The 17,010-nt window shown below is 45.0% G+C and overlaps 1 protein-coding gene across 2 annotated transcripts in view; it reads right to left on the bottom strand.

Annotated features, from left to right (window-relative positions):
* DEPTOR (DEP domain containing MTOR interacting protein) overlaps positions 1 to 16,376 on the bottom strand; it is a 74,803-nt gene extending 58,427 nt beyond the window's left edge. The window contains exons 1-2 of one of the 2 annotated variants that reach the window (XM_021387107.1): positions 16,324 to 16,364; positions 16,101 to 16,195 (exon numbers count right to left, since the gene is read on the bottom strand). In XM_021387107.1, the coding sequence (XP_021242782.1) occupies positions 16,101 to 16,186 (86 nt within the window). In that variant the 5' untranslated portion in view covers positions 16,187 to 16,195; positions 16,324 to 16,364. Of the gene's footprint in view, positions 1 to 16,100 lie in introns of both variants that reach the window. The other variant, XM_021387106.1, reaches the window with a different exon arrangement.

Here is a 17,010-nt window from a genome sequence, read left to right as displayed (position 1 = left end):
AATAAATAAGGAGCCTAGAGAAGTTCTGCTTGCTTCACTGAACACCCTGCTCTCATTGTTGGGCCATGTGTTTGTCATTTCTCATTCTAGGCTAAATTATCTCTCCACACATGCAGAAAGCTCAGTGAACAGGTATTTATGTGCTCTGACAGTAAATTCAGACCATGACTTATTATTGCTTTAATAGCTCAGAACACGCACCCTGATCCTTATTCATCAAGTAACAGCATTGGCTTTATGTATGACCTCAGCCATAGTTGAATGCTGGTAGAATTAGATTGTAACAATATGGTTATGTTTACAGCGTACTCCAAGTTGTGGTTCAGGCCTGAACTTGAATCCAAAACAATACTGAGCCAATAGTTCGGGATAGGCTTCAGATGGGCAACAAGATGGAAACAGGCCAGAAGTCAGGCCCTGCATTCTGCCTTGACACAAACTCAGATAATTCACTCACTGTCAGCACAAAAGGCCCAGTTACTCCTAAATCCAGTTTATTTATTCAGGTCATGCCACGTAACCAGTGATGGGACAAGAGGTAATAGTGTTAAGCTGCACTTAAAACTTTTTCTCAGAAATAGGGGTGTAGCATTGGAACGGGCTGCCCAGGGAAGTGGTGGAGTCACCGTTCCTGGAGGTGTTCAGGAAATATGGAGATATAGCACTGAGAAATGTGGTTGGGACTGTGGGGATGGGTTGGGGTTGGAATGAATGATCTCAGTGGTCTTTCACAACCCTTATGATTCTGTCATTCCATGATTCAGTGACATTGCCTGTCCTGAAGAAAGGCAGAACCTGTGGGCAGCCAGGGGATGGTCACTCCCCAGTTGGTAGGAAGACCACAGATGGGCAGGTAGGTCACGGGCACATCTCGCTGTAGCCACCCAGACCCATGGGGTCATGCTAACAAGCATGCCATGGTTTAGTGCATTCCTCGCCCTGGCTAACAAAGCACAATACCAACAGTACCAATTAGGTCTTCATTTGAATGTAATTATAACAGGCTTTCTGAATGCAGAATTATTTAAGATCTCAGTCCATATGTAAGTAGGCTGTGCATATATGAACTGCTGGAACTGCAAAAGATTTGTGGCTGCTGCAAACATGAAATCATTGATCTGGTGGCCAGCACACATCTGTGCCTTTTTCCACAGGTCTATCCTCTTCTGGGGTGGAGTAGTGATTTTTTTGCATGAAAAGATGTGCTGTGTATAGCCTTCAGCCTGCAACAAAATGTCACAATTCCAGTCCACTGAAGTTTTCCCCAGCTACTATAAGTTTAAGCAAATTTTTCTTTCCATGTTTATTGTTTTTCTCCTAAACAGTTTACGCAATCCCTTTTTCTTCCTCCTTTGCCCCAGTTATGTGTCTCCCAAGAGTACTGTTGTTACTGGCCTCATATAAACTCAGATGTTCCGGATTCATCAGAAAAGAAATCAACATGAAGCACAAATATATTTCACGTGAAATTATGTAGAATACACTGTTTCATCTGGTGTTGATTTATGGATTTAAAAAACAAATCATATGAAGTTCTTAATAAGTTCATTTGGAGCAACTCTAGACCCACTGCAGCCAAACAGAGTGAATGCAAGCAATTATCTTGCAAACACCACTGGTGTATTCATTACAGTATGCCCAAAATATAGCACTTGTAAAAACTGCCACTTTTTAGGAACCAAAAATGACTGGATTTTTCCCCATTATGAAACATTTTAAAGGAGCTAGGCCTTGTGTCACTGTGATAAAGCAAAATGGTACAAAGAGAAAAAGACAAATCTCATTACTTTCCATGTGTTGAGAGAAATACTATTATTAAAAAAAATAATTAGGATAGTGGTGGGGCACGTAACTGATTAATAGGCCTTTCACTACATCCATAAGGGCAAAGGAATACATCTCTTTACCTACCAAACATATTATCAGATGAGACAAATGAAGAAAGCGTTAACAGCTCTTACACCTCCCTTGCCTTTAAGGTAGACTGAAATTACATTTTCCACATGCAAGGTTGTCACTGCAGGACTATGGAAAGGCAATAATTTCTTTATGCACACAAACAAACAGTACATTGGCACTTTTTGCACAAAGTCTAAGTGAGATGACCTGAGAGCACTTGATCTTCTTGTCCCATCGCTGTGCTGGCAGCAAGAAAGTAGGAGCAGGTGGTTTGCCCTGAGATTACTGCTCTACTTGTAATGCCAACATGACACAGCCGGTGTGATTTCTGGCATTAAGATGATTTTTCAGCCTTCAAGCATGTATTACTCCTTATACAGCCCTCATTCTTCTCTCTGTCATAATCTTTCAAGGACTGATATAAAACAAGAATGTCCAAAGTATGTGCACGTTCATTTCCACTCCTAAGTTCTTAAGAAATGGATGTAAAGATAAACTCATATTCACTTTGAAAAGCTCTCTTGGTGGTGGAATGAGTTGAAATGTTGGCACCTCATGAATCTCATATAATCTGGGGTAAAATCCTGGCCTGAATTAAGACAGCGTGGTCAATGGAACCACATTCTCACCTTCACACTCATCATAAAAATCCAGTTTTGAGGATTGAGAGATTTCAAAAGTTCTTGGATGTTCATTTGGAACTGGATTTTTTTCTAGCCCCTAAATTTGCTTGAAAAGCTTGACATAGTGAAAGAAGTGGTACAGTCAACCACCGCATCACTTGTACAAACTAACCCAACCAATTTTTCACTGAAGAAGGTTAGGAAATATTCTCTCAAGCCCTCCCACCAGTAAAACAGATAGGACAGTAATCACTGGTTATTATCCAGTAACAAAATCTTCATAATATTATTTACTACAGCTAAAACAATATGACATCACACCATGTTTTCATGAAACTGAGACTAATTCAGGTTGGAAGGGAGGCCTCGAGGTCATCAGGTCCAACCTTTGTTCAAAGCAGGCCCAGTTAATACAAGTTATTCAAGAGTAAGTCACGAGTAGAGTTGAGACTTCAATATCTATAAGAATGGAAACTCCAAAACTTCTCCAGGTCCCTATCCAATTTTTGACCTACCCTCACGGTGAATAATTTTCTCCAGATATCTAATCAGACATTCTCTTGCAAATTGTGCTCACTGCCTTTTGTCCTGTCCCTGTGCAACTCAAAGAAGACTCTCCTTGTCTTCACTACTACATTTTGTTTACATAGATGCATCCAGCAGTAACTAACAAATAATTCTCAAAATGGTATTTGTATAATGTCTTTTTGAATTTGTGCATGATAATGATACTTTTGGCTTCTTCATATCACAATCTCACTCTATTTCCTCTGACGGAGCACCAGAATAGCAACTTAAGCTAGTAATTATTCTTTCCACGTCTTACTAAAAATTGAATTCAGCAGAGGAAAGTATAAGTTAATTACATCCTGAGAATCAGGAAACAATTAACAGCTTTCTATTATATTACCTTGATTTCTGTGCTATGCAGTTTTACACTTCTGCAGAAAAGGACGTGTGATTATCAGAAAAAGATCTTTTTTTGCAAGAAATGAAAGGAAATTGTTCTGCTGCAGACAATCAGCACTATAAATAATGCTTAGCAAGTATCTCTTCAGAAGTCATTTCCTTTATTTGCAATCCTAACTTTGAGTGATGTGTTGGCCATGTGCTGTCAGATTCTCTTCCCAAAATGGATTTGCATAAGTGCTGGGCTCTGATTCCTCAGACAAGCTCTCACAATTTCAGCTTCCTGTGAATGTTCTGCAATGCTCATTTGAATTAAATGAAAAATCATTGTTTTTATGAACCATGTTGTAATTATGCCCTTAGTTTGGATTGCCTGCTACATGAGAGCAGAGAATGGTTTGTGAAAACACAGAGGAATACATAGGCCTGCTGTAAGAATCCCCAGTGCGTTGAAGATACGAGTAACAAAGTGAAGAGCAACAGATACAACATACAAACACTTCTTTTTAACTCCTGCCAATAAACACATTTGGCCCAATACGCAAGAAAGTGGTGCAAACACAGAGCCAGCAGATCGTACAATAATTCAGCTAACAATAATGGGAACATTATGGCAATATACCAGATTTGGCAATAGCTCTTAGTGAGACAAGCACAGAAATAAAGGCAGGGAAAACTCCACAACTGAAGGTGAAAGGCTAGATGGCAGCTATGTTACAAAAGGATGGGAGAATCTTCCCAAATCAGGTTGATTTTATAAGATCCATAAATGATAAACATGATAGTGTTAGTGCTGCTTTTCATCAGAAGACCTTTGGTCTCTGCGGATTTCTCACCTCTAGGGCAGCCGCAATTCTCCTCCAGAAAGTCCATTTTTAGTTCCATACCTCAAGACTTGTTCTGTGCTTTGCCCTTGGCAAACATCATCTTGTTTGGTTCTTATCTATCTGGAACGCCCTTGGAAAGATAATTTTGTCAGCTCTTCATCTCAATCACATTGCCCATCTCCCCTATTCCTTCCTATTGCCTCCTCCTCTTCTGTCACATCAAACATTATATTACCGTGCTTATCTTCACTTTCAATATCCTATCTCTGCTATCACCACCTCTCAGGAAATTTTGCTCTAGCTGACCATTTGGTTTCATCTTTGCCATTAGGTTTTAAATCTTCAAGCAAGCAGCTTCTGTTTGTTGTCTCAGTAGGAGACACCCTCATCCAAACGCCCACAGAGATATCTGGATGCAGTCCCCCAAATCCTGCCCAGCATTGCAGGTGGTCTCTACCAAAAAGCATAACAACGAAGCAGGTGGTGTGCTGAAGCTGCACTTTCAGCACAATAACCGGCAGTTTCAAAAGTCATGTTACGCCTGTATCCATTTGCTATCTCTTTATTTTACACTTGGACTATAAGCAATGTGGGAGCAAGACCATCTTTCCATCTGCTGCATCATGCCTTGCAATGCCCTGGGATGTGATCTTCAGGATTCTCTGTATAAACGGGTTCTTTATTCTCCGTAGTACTGAAAATCAGCAGCATGTGGCTTTTGGCAGCCCAGTGATGAGACAGGCCGAAAGTTAAGTTGCCCATTCAACAGCAGTGTATCATGATGAGAGGATGTCTGTCCAGCTGCAGGCATCTGTTTGAAATATACGAATCAAATATGGAATCTCTCATGTCCAAGAAAAATTCTGACAAACCAGCTCAGCCTATACAGATGATCTCACCTTAAGCATTTTAACATTTTAAGTTCTAATTGTAATAGGGAGCTACTGCCAGTGACTGGATAACCTATTGGTTTGCAAAGTGTACAGTTTTATTTGTCAGCATAAACATAGCTAAATAGAGACCCACTCTAATTTCAGGTACATTTCCAGGGTTTTTTTGGCAATGATGACAGAATGCTCTGTTCAGCCGCCCAGGCTGATGGGATGTGACCCATAACCAACTCTGGGCCTGGAATTGGAGCTGAGCTCTAAAAGGCAGCTGGGTCTATATAACATCTCGACCATCAAAAGGAGAGTCTTGCTCCCTTTAATTCCTTCTCTTCACTCTTTCTCTCTCCCCCGCGTAAACAGAATCATAGAACTATATAATGGCTTGAGTTGAAGGGGACCTCAAATATCATCCAGTTCCAACTCCCCTGCTGCAGACTGGGTTGTCAACCACTAGATCAAGCTGCCCAGGGTCCATCCAACCTGGCCTTGAACATCTCCAGGAATGGAGCATCCACAACTTCTCTGGGCAGCCTGTGCCAGCACCTTACCACCCTCTCAGTGAAAAATTTCCCTCTGGCATCTAACCTAAATCTGCCCTCTTTTAGTTTAAAATCATTCCCCCTTGTCCTGTCACTACCTACCCATGCAGATCACGATCATACAGTCCCAATCTTTCTGAGTGAAATTCACTTAGGAAGAATTGTAATGGGTTTTGGAGATGGCACAAGATAAGTAAGAGACAGCAGGGTAAAAATGACCAAAAAGGATGAAAAGAGTCTCCTGCCTGGCACAGCTGTATCATAGTTTGACTCCATCAGAAGTCAGTAGGATTGTGGAGTCTCTGGAGCTGCTCATCCCTAACTCCAGGCCGGCTGAACTTCCCCCTTGCACTGTCATTGGCATTGGATTTTAGGAAAAACTTTTTCTCTGAAAGAATGTTCAGGCATTGGAACAGGCTACCCAAGGAGGTGGTGGAGTTGCCTTCTCTGGAGTGTCCAAGAAAGCTGCAGATGTTGTACTCAGGGACATGGTTTAGTGGGCAATATTGCTGGTAGGTGGACAGTTGGACTAGATGATCTTCGAGGTCTTTTCCAAGCCTTAATGATTCTGTGATTCTGTGATCACTGTACCCTGGCTGAGCTCCCCAGGCTGCTCACCATAGGGTCAGATACACACTAGTGCAGCCCTCCAGCAGAGCAGGAGCCCAGCTCCCCTGCCATTTTCTGCAGCAGCAGCCTGACACACCAGCTCCATTCTGCTGTAAAGCCCACTGCCGATAGCCCCTGGTGCTCAGAGAGCTCTCTTCCTGCAAAACCCTGTGACACAGCTGTGGTATCTCATGTTATCACCCACACACTTGCACGGAAGTGAAGAATTACGGCCTCCTTATGCAAAAACTAGCTTCTGTATTTGCTCTGAATTAGGAAGCCCAAACAGGCATATTTTTAAATTATTTGTAAGTGCACCTTTGATACCTGGATGCATTTACTGGATTGAGGCACTCATAAGAAATAAACTAAGAAGACTACAAAATTATGGAGCTGATAATTAAGATGGGAGTTGCATTCTGAAGTAGAGCAGTCACACTGGTAGCACTGTGATGTGCTGGTCTTGTAAACTGCACAGTACAATCTGTAATACATATATCATTTGCCTCTATTCATGCACAACACCCTGACAGGAGCACAGAAGTAAAGGTAAAAACCTTGAATGAGGAATAAACCCAACAGAGTGCCAACAGATGGTTTCTGGGCCTATTTGGTAAGTGCCTTCATTGCATCAGGCACTTAAACTCAACCTTATTTTTATAGTCCATCTTCCACAGGAGTCTGAAGCTAGGAGGTAGGAATCAAGCAACTATCTGTCCTCAGTTGTGTGCAGGCAAATGAAGCACTGAGGGGGTGGCCAAGCAAACCCAGCAGCAGTTGTATGGTGCTTTCTCTGCATCCCTCTCCACGCATTTCTGCCTGCTTCCTCACCCCAGCACTGGCACCGCACGCTGAGCCTGTTCAGAAAGTTAATCTTTTCTCACTTGTCTGCAGCCGATGTAGTTCTCTGAACTTTGGATCCCATGAACATCAGTGAGAAGTGCAAGGAAAGTGATAAGAGTGGGGCAGAGGCAGTCTGCAGATAGATCTGCTGTATCAGAAAATCATAGCCTTAAGCTGTAGCTGACTGAAATGGTGTAAGGCTGTTTCTTCCCTCACGCTTCCCCAGAAGAAGCCTTTATGTGGTCATGTAGTGAATCAGTTTGTAAAGACTCAACTGAAAACCCAACAGAAAGCCCTTCTGATCACTGCCTCAGTGCAGGTCACTGCGTGGGGACGGTCCAGAGATGCTTAAGCCAGTGCAAATGAAGGGAAGCCCAAGAAGGGAATCAGCAGGGAGAAATACCAGGGTGGGGGTATGAGAAAAAGAAGACCACTGCTGTCGCTGGCAGCACCAGCTTGCAATTCCAGCCTTCAGAACTATGTGCCCCTCTTCACAACTGCAGCACCAAGCACATCTTGCTCACTGCAGATCTGTGCTATACGGAAAAGCCTGGCTGGGGAACGAAGAAAGAGCAGTCAACAGAAGCAGACCTACTGATGACCACTGCCTGGAGGCTCCTCCAACTTCATGGGCTCCTCCAGAGCCTGAGTGAGCCTCTGGGCTCGCTCTGTGCTTCCATGCAACTTGCTCCCCCTCTATGCTTTTTCCAGAAATGAAGCACCATGGCCGCACATTATTATACTTCCACTCTCAGTGTAGAGCACTCTCCTGGCAGTGCAGTTTTGAATACTTTATATTTCTTTAAGATCATTGCTACTCTTTCTGGTGCAAGGAACAAAGGCACATTCACAATACAGTCATGTCTCCTTAAGGCCACAAGAAAAACGTGAGGTTCAGGACAAAGAACAATCCTCCAAACCATTAAAAAAAAAAAACAAAAAAACCATGACTGTTGCTGATATTTGATATGAAATTGATTACAAATTCCTCAGCTTTCCTTCTGCTGAGGCAACTTGTCTTTGCAAAACTGCCTCACCATACTATTCACGACAATAGTAAGTCTGAGTCAACCACTGTAAAGAAGGATCCCTGTTAAGGTTTAAGCTGTATTTAAATCCAGTGGTTTACACATCAAAATTGTTTAAAATGTACATTTCTATGCCGTACTCTTACTTAAGGAAAACCAGCAAGCCAACATGTGAAGTGTGGTTCACCCAATGAATGCCACTAATAATAATGACATCATTATTATTACGCTATTATTATTAGCACCTCACTGCAGTTTCTCTTCAGTGTCTGCTTCTGTACTTTGTTTTCTGTGGCTTTTTTATGGAGTGTATTCTTCTTTCAAGCCTAGGCACAAGGACCAAACCTGTTTATGTTCTTACCACAACTTTCATTCCTTTTGCCAGTTCTTCATCAGTTTAACCTCTTCCCACAAAAGTTTGAGTAGGTGACTGTATTCAACCCTTGCCTTCAACACAGAAAAATTAACAGCAAACATGGCCACAAAAACATGCTGCGGCAGGAAGAGAGAGGCAAAAGAGTCAACCACAATGCAGAGGTTTCAAATATAAAAAGCAGTATAAGCAACAAGAAAGGTGGAAGGGTCTGGCCCCTTGTGAGGGACTGCCTGTTTTTGAGAGCAGGCCCTAAGCCAGGGGGTGCCTCTAAGCCAGCACTCAGCACCAGGAAAGTTGATAGTGGGGATGAGGAAGACTATGGCAGGAGGTCAACTGGACTGCGAAGAAGCTCACATTTGCTGCTGTGACAGCATCCTTCAAGTTCTTAAATTTTACACCACAGAGCACTGAAATTCTTACGTTTTTACACTTCAAAAAGCACCAGAGTCTACAGATAAAAGGAATAGCTTGATTGGTTTGTGAAGCACAGATCACTGCCTCATCCTTTTCCATAGATCCAACAGCAAGAGCTGGCTGACCTCTTTCCTGGCTTCAGCCAGGTCTTACTCTACAGATGTGACTCAGGAGGGGGTCAGGAGTGGGTCCTTTCCCGAACACTGTCCCCAGAGCTCCCTCCCTCCACCTCATCCCATCCCATCCCATCCCATCACATCGCATCCCATCCCATCCCATCCCATCCCATCCCATCCCATCCCATGCACTGTAACTTCTGCATCTCCGCACTGCAGCGATACTTTTCTCTGTGCTTTGGAGATGTCATTCTCAGGCTCTGTATTTGCTGCAAAAACCTGCCACGAGCCGTGGCCAAGATTTGTGTTGCAAGAGCTTTATCTTTCTTCTGAGCACACAGTGCCTACCCCTGCAGGGACTTGATGAATAGCTTGAATTCCTAGGCACTATCACTATACAAATAGTAAATATTAACGACAAGCGATAGGAGTGCTCCTGTCATGCTGCCAGCCCATGGCTGCTGCCCCCACAGGAGCTGGGGTTGTGCACTAAGCATAGCACACAGCAAAGTGAGGCTGCCTATGGAATATTAATCCTTCCTTCCCTGCACAAGCACCGACATCAGAGCAGTCTCCTTTACCTGTTCATGGGCAGTCCCTCTAATCTAAAATAAATAAAACCTATTCTTGCGCACGCTACACATACAGTACCCTTTGCTTCCCTGCTAATCTCTGCTAACCTGAGACAGAAGTTAATGATTCACTCCATCTGGAATGGAATACAGAAAATATACAGCTCAAACCACTCTTACAACATCCGCCTTACTGTGTACATAGAGCAAGAGTGATTGCTGTTTGCACATGCATTGTTAGCTACTTTAACTCAGAGCTGCTGACTGGAGCGACTCAATTATTGAAACAGCTTAAAGGAAAGACCTGAGCAAATGACAGCCTTCCGCCTGAATTCACAGAAATGCTGAATAACCAAAAATTTTCCTGAAAAACAGGAGAAATTGAGATACCCAGCCCTGGAAGCTTAAGCATATGTGTGTATGCATATAATGTATACGTACATGTATACGTACATGTATATGTAAGTGTACAGATATATATGTATATAGATATGTATATGTACCCTCTCACATGTATCATAGAATCATAGAATATCCTGAGCTGGAAGGGACCCATAAAGATCACTGAGTCCATATGTATATATGGCACCACTGACATAATTAAAGTTAGTACAAACAGGCAAGATTCAAAGATATGAGACGGTACATCGGATATCAAAGATTCTAGAAAAACAATGTGTACATTTATAAAATTAATTTACCTGAGTTAAAATATATAACTAAATGCATTATGATAGTACTGGTTTAGCAGGAAGCTTCTTGTTTTCAGAGCACTCCATTCTGCAACCTTCCCAGCCTTCACTTTGAAGCCATTCTTTCAATGTATTCCTCTGGTGGAATTTCACAGAGAAAACTGCCAATTTTTTGGCTGCTTGATTTTGGAAAACAAATCAATGAAAGTGAAATTAGTTGGGCAGAAAGCTCTGGAGCACTTTGTTCCACAAAGATTTGATGATATAACCTCCCATGACCTATCTGCCCTGAAGAAGTAAACAGATACGAGCCTTCTCAAGTGAGACAAATGAAAGTTACTTTTTCAGGGTCAGTTTTGAGCCCAATTAGGAAGCTCTTCACTAATGGAAATGCAGGCACTGACAGAGAACTAAAGTTGGTGCATGAACATGGTGCAGGGGATAGAAAAGTGCATACAATATTAGATTGGCATGGGCAGATCCCAAAATCTAGTCTCAGTGAATTCTATCTCCAAATGCGGCATGTAAGATTGTTTAATATCTGAAGATCAGTCTGGACTTGTCTGTAGGGGAAGTGACCCCTGGGCAATTCTGTATCTTAAATCTTCATGTTCCTTTAAGTGCATGTCTATATTGTCACAGTTGTGCGTCACTGGAGTGTTAATGCTGTTCCAAGCACAGTGATAGCATTAAATAAATTATCTAACTATATGCTTATTATATTTCTATGATACAGCAATACATTAATGCCATGATCTCTTGACTGCATTTCTCTCCTAAATGTTACAGCTATGCGCCATTGGGTGCACTGCTTCTTCGAATGCCAATGAACTTTCGAACCTTACCAGAGTGAAAAAGGTTGACTGTTTACTGCTCCAAATAAGAAAAAAGTTTATGGACCTGTAGGTGCTATCAAATTGCAGAAGTTAATGACTCAGATAGTTAGGCACTCCAATGTATTAAGAAGTTTTCATGTAAGTGATAATCTTCCTGAAGCAAGGCCCTTGCAAGACCACTGAGAACTGATTCTGACTTTTCTCCCTCAGCTTCAAAATTTACATCTGTTTACCGTGTAAAACCTCTTTTATAAAATGAAAGTCACATGCAAACTCTGATAATAAGGCAAACAAATTTCCGTTGAACCATATCTTACATTTTGTCTTTCCAGGAAGAATGTAAGAAAAAAAACTTTAAGAAACATGCTTCATCCTTCTGTAAGCAGAAAGAAGGAAGATGCTGAACTACAGGTACTACTCACACAAAGCTCATCTAAAAAGCTTCCTAATTATTTATTAAAACAATTAACAGAAGTGTGAATTGGAGAAGGTGTTGCCTCCCATATAGGCTTGTGAAAAAGACACACCTAAAAATCTGTAGAGAAGGAACATTAAATATCATTAAAGTTACACGTAATTCAGAGAGCTGCAATGTGTATGCAAAGGTAATTTCCAATAAAACAAAAATAAAAAATAAGTGCTCTTTTAAATTTTGCTGTTTAGTCAGCTGATGCCTGAAGACACTCTGAATGGTGAGGCACATTTATAAGAGAAATGAGGGGCTCTCAGAAGATACAACAGAGTTCAACAGCAATCTGGCATCAAGAAGTAATTAGTAGCTGAGTGAGATATCAGTCAACTCTGACTGTAAGACAGTCAGTCAGCAAGTGTATCAAAACACACCTGTTGAAACCGCTCTCCACTGCCAGCTGTAACTAAGTTAATGCTCAAACTCCAACAGCAAGACTTTAATCCTTTCACCAACCAGTGCTGAAACGGGCACAACATGTTGCCTTTGGCTGGCAGGGAAATGAGTCTAGAATTGCCCTGCTTCAGATAAAACCATTATCAACTTCAGCAGTGCTGTTATACACCCCCACCGATCACATGTCTAGCTATCCTGGGCTGCATCAAAAGAAGAGTGGCCAGCAGGGTGAGGGAGGCAATCATCCCCCTCTACTCTGCCCTCAGAGGCCCCACCTGGAGTACTGCATCCAGGTCTGCGGCCCTCAGCACAAGAAATATGCAGAGCTGTTGGAACGGGTCCAGAGGAGGGCCATGAAGATGATCAGAGGCCTGGAGCACCTCTCCTGTGAAGAAAGTTTGAGGGAGTTGGGCTTGTTTAGCTTGGAGGAGTCTCTGGGGAGACTTCATTGCAGCCTTCCAGTACTTGAAGGGAGCTTACATGCAAGAGGGGGACTGACTCTTTACACAGTCTGATAGTGACAGGACAAGGAGGAATGGCTTTAAATTAAAGAGGGGAAATTTAGGTTAGATGTTAGGAAGAAATTCTTTACTCAGAGGATGGTGAGGTGCTGGAACAGGCTGAGAGGTTGTGGATGCCCCATCCCCGGAGGTGCCCAAGGCCAGGTTGGATGGGGCCCTGGGCAGCCTGATCTGGTGGGTGGCAACCCTGCGTATGGCATGGGGGTTGAATCTCAATAATCTTTAAAGTCCCTTCCAAACCAAGCTGTTCTAGGATTCTACGACTACGCAAAGCACCATGGCTGAGGCACTTCCTTTCAGGCACATCCACAGAGGATCTAGTGCATGCCCAGTCCCCAGGCTGCACCCAGGCAGGTGTCTGAAGGTGGGGACTTGGCATGGTGGAGGCTTCTCATGGCTCTCCAAGTCCCCAGGAAGACAAACACCCCACACTCCTTCTGAGCATAAGTTTCTTCAGGAGATCATTCTTCAGGTCATTTGTAAGCAATTGAGGACATCCGTATTGCAGCCAATCTCAAATGAAAGAGCTCACCACTGAATAGCCATAGGGTATCCAAAAGTGCAGCTTAGCCAGGAAAGAGCTGATGTGGGGGCAGCTGGAGCTCTCAGGCAGCCCCAGTGGTCTGTCCCCTTACAGAGCTATCAGTGCCTGGAGTGCCCTCGGCCTGACCATGCTCATCCAAGCACTTGACTTCCTCATTCTGGTCTTCAGAAGCTGCTATATATAGGGTCTGTCCTGCAGGGCCACACTGCTGGGATCAGGGAGTCTTCAGTTTTGTTTCACGGCCTCCTGCCTGGTAACTAAAAGGCCTGCCAAGACCCAAACTTCAGAAGTCCTCACTTTAAAAAATCTGTTCCCATTAACCAAAAGGAAGAGTTGGTTAAGTATTTGCTTAGCCGGCTGCTGGCTTTAGAGGCAGAGGACCTTACCAGATGTGAAAATTTACCATATCAGCTATACCATGCAGCTCAACATCCTTTATTTTTCCTTGTATCATACCACCCATGGACCACGGACCAGGATTTATGTCACAGTCTCATCTCCCATGAGCTGCTGGTGACGGAAGCTGCTGTGTGACAGCCCAGTGCCAGCACCAGGTGCTGCTGCAATGAGTTCAGCCCTTGCTGCACTAAGAGGTCACAGCCGAGGAGGGACATGCAGCAATCAGCCCACGGAAAGGGGCCAGTGAGACAATGCATGAGGCTGGGGTGCAAGGAGCAATAGGACTTTGTAAGGAATTTCAATCAAGCAGCTATCATAAGCATCTGTGTTTAGACACATGTTGTTTGGTCTAGTAGAAGAGTGCTTTAAATACCTACATTTTCTTATTTATATGTAAGCAACACCATGCTGAGTTTCATCTTACACTTTACTCCCAAGTTATGCATTCATCTTGCAGCATGCAACACCTGCCCGTGTGCACTTTCACCCAAATACACACAGTCACCTGTCTGGCTGCATCACTCCCAGGAGGGCTTATCTAGCATTTGCAAGCATCACTAACAATAGAGTACAGTATGTTTCCTTGAATGCGCGAGCGTGTTGGTTTTCTATCATCTGTTTGTCAGCCCCAGAGGCTTCTGATAACCAGACTTTGATCTTGAAAGCCCTCCATGTTTTCATTTCGCATTAACAATTATACACTTATCTTGGACAGGAAAAGGGAAACTTTAAATGCATGGTTAGCCAAAACTTGTCTACCAGCCAGTATTCTGTCATCTATTCTGCAGCTTTTACTGTTTGGAAAACCCTTGTATAGAGCATCCCAACAGAGAAACAGAACGAAGCTATGAGAGTTAGGGGAACAGAGATGTTTTAGGGTGCAGTTTCCCAGGACAGCTCCAGCTGATCCAAAAGCTCCTTCCTGCCAGAACGGGAGATCTGCTTCTGCCCCACCACCTCCTCTCCCTCCTTCTGGCTCCACATTCCCACCACCCATCCTCTGGAGATGCTGGCAGTCATCAGCTCACAAAACCAGCGTGCTCACTAGGTGGCCATATCAGAAAGGTACAAGGATGTGAGCTGGCACTGCATGGGACTACAGAACCATGGGCAGGAGAAGAAAGGGAAGGGGAAGCAGATCTCTTTTGCAGTAGCCAGGTGTTATGGAGGCTGTGCTATGAAACCAGTCCAAGGAGATCTAGGTCACTTACTATGGACTCATATAGGAATGCCCAGAGATAACTTCATGGGACCAGGATGGGGAATAATTATTTTGTATTTGTAGATGATCTTGCCCCAAAATAGCATCACATTTAATTACCTTAATGAATAAAATTAGGGACATGGTTTTGCAAGCAAGGTGGTGATGGGTCAATGGTTGGACTAGATGACCTTAGAGGTCTTTTCCAACCTTAATGATTCTATGAAATTGTAAGTATCATCCTTGATTGTGACAGTGATAAGCTGACGGTGGGAGCCAGATTTGTTGAAGTTCCTCCATGCTCTCCTTAGGGAATGATTGCAAAGCTTTTGTTTTTACATTTAACTTCAAGGAATACAGAAGGTCTTCAGTCAATAGAAATTTTGTATTAGAATTGAATATTCAGCTTTTTGTGAGGTAAGTTGGAAGCTGTAGGAGTCTTGTCAGCACTTTGACAAACCCCTCAGCACCAAGTCCACTGTGCAGAGCCTGCATGCTGGTGTGTCCTGAACAGGCTGCTCAGGGAGGTGGTGGAGTCACCGTCCCTGGAGGTGTTTAAGAAACCTGTAGATGTGGCACCAAGGGACATGGTTTACTGGGCATGGTGTGATGGGTTGATGGTTGGACTAGATGACCTTCGTGGTCTTTCCAACCTTAATGATTCTATGATCCTTTCACTCCAGGTTTCATTTCAAGCTGCTCTGATGAATAATCTCAAGCATGGAGAAGTACTGGAGCCAGATCACAGAGATGTTTACAGCCTGAATACGGCTATCACTGGTGTGCATTGCACGGTGCCAACGGTGCTTGCCAATGCTACCAATGCCAATGTCAATGCTACCAGCACCAACATCAGTGCCTGCAGCAGCAGCAGGGATGGCACCTTCCAAATCAAGCAACATTGCTACTGTTCTGCAGTGTTTGTCTGGCATCTGAGCAAAAAGTTCAAAGAAAATTCAAGCAAAAGCCACTGAGCACATCTTTTTCCATTCTCCTTCTAGTTACACATCTAACACACAGTAATAATAATGGGATATTTCCTCCTGAATCACAAGATTCATCGACAAGCCAAAAGCCTTACAATTTCAGATCTCCTCCGTAGTGTATGGGTTCAGACGGCACACCGAACACATCCCAGAAATTAAAAATTAACTGAGTCAGGCGTTGCAGTTAACACTTTCGGCGCCGCACAGCCCCGCTCTCCCCGCGGGGATCCCCCCACCCGCCGGGACATCGCAGCGGTCCCAGGGCTGCGGGGTGCGAGCGGCCGTGGCCGGGCGGGCAGCAGAGCAGGTGCTCGGCTTCCAGGGGGCACGTCCTCACCCCCGCCCCTCCCGCCGCCCTCCGGGACCCCAGTCCCACAGCACAGCCCGGGCGGGGGGCACGGCGCCGCTTACCGCAGCTGCTCGCCGGTCAGCAGCACCTCGGCCATGTGCTCCAGCTCGGTCGCTTTCTGCTGCATGCTGCTCATGCCCTCCTCCATCGCCGCCGCCTGCGGGCACAGCGCCGCGGGCAGAAGGGAGCGGGCTCCGGCCACCCCCGGCCGCAGCCGCCGCTGCTGCAGCTCCGATCCCCCGCTCGTGGCCGGGGGCACCGGCAGCCTCCCCCCGCCGCGCTCACCTGGAGGGGACGGGGCGCCGTTTCGGTTCCCTTCCCCCCCCCCACCCCCTCCAAAACCCGCCCCGCTTCCCGTGTTATTGTGTCACGGGCGGGGAGAGAAACACATGGCTGCGGCCGCCGCAGCACGGCTCGCCGAGGCAGCAGCGGCCCCCCCCGGCTGTCACACGGCAGGGAGGCACCGGCGGCCCCCGGAACGGGGGCGGCTCTGGGGGGGCTGCGCTCTGCTCCATGCCTCGGCTGTGGGGTGCGCGGAGCTGCCCCCGGCCGCGCTGTCACCGCCGCTGCCTCCCGCCGCCCGGCTCCCTGCGCATCTCTGTGCCGCCCGAGGGCCGCTCTCGTACATTGCCCCCGTGCCCGCTGCACCTCTTTGTCCCTCCGGCGACGGCGGCCGCAGAATTCCTGGGGGCTGATGAGCGTTTCGCACAATATTCAGTCTGTGAGATGGGAAGTGCGAGGTCATGGGCAGCCTTTGTCAGCACTGCTGGTGGAAAAAAGCACCAGCATGAAAACAAGTCCAAGGCCACTTCTGCAGTGGTCCAAGAAGGGTTCTCACTTGCAACAACACACGCTTAAGAGACACCTTGATTGTGCACTCATCGCGCTTCTTTCTGCCTGCGCACACTATGTGCATGGAAAACTGCATCTGCTTCATGTTTGCAATGTTGTCATAGTTTGATGACCAAGACT

The sequence above is a fragment of the Numida meleagris genome, chromosome 2, assembly GCF_002078875.1.
Source record: "Numida meleagris isolate 19003 breed g44 Domestic line chromosome 2, NumMel1.0, whole genome shotgun sequence".
Classification (NCBI taxonomy): Eukaryota; Metazoa; Chordata; class Aves; order Galliformes; family Numididae; genus Numida; species Numida meleagris.
The sequence above is the reverse complement of the archived record's forward strand: the minus strand, read 5'-3'. Positions and strand labels throughout refer to the sequence as shown.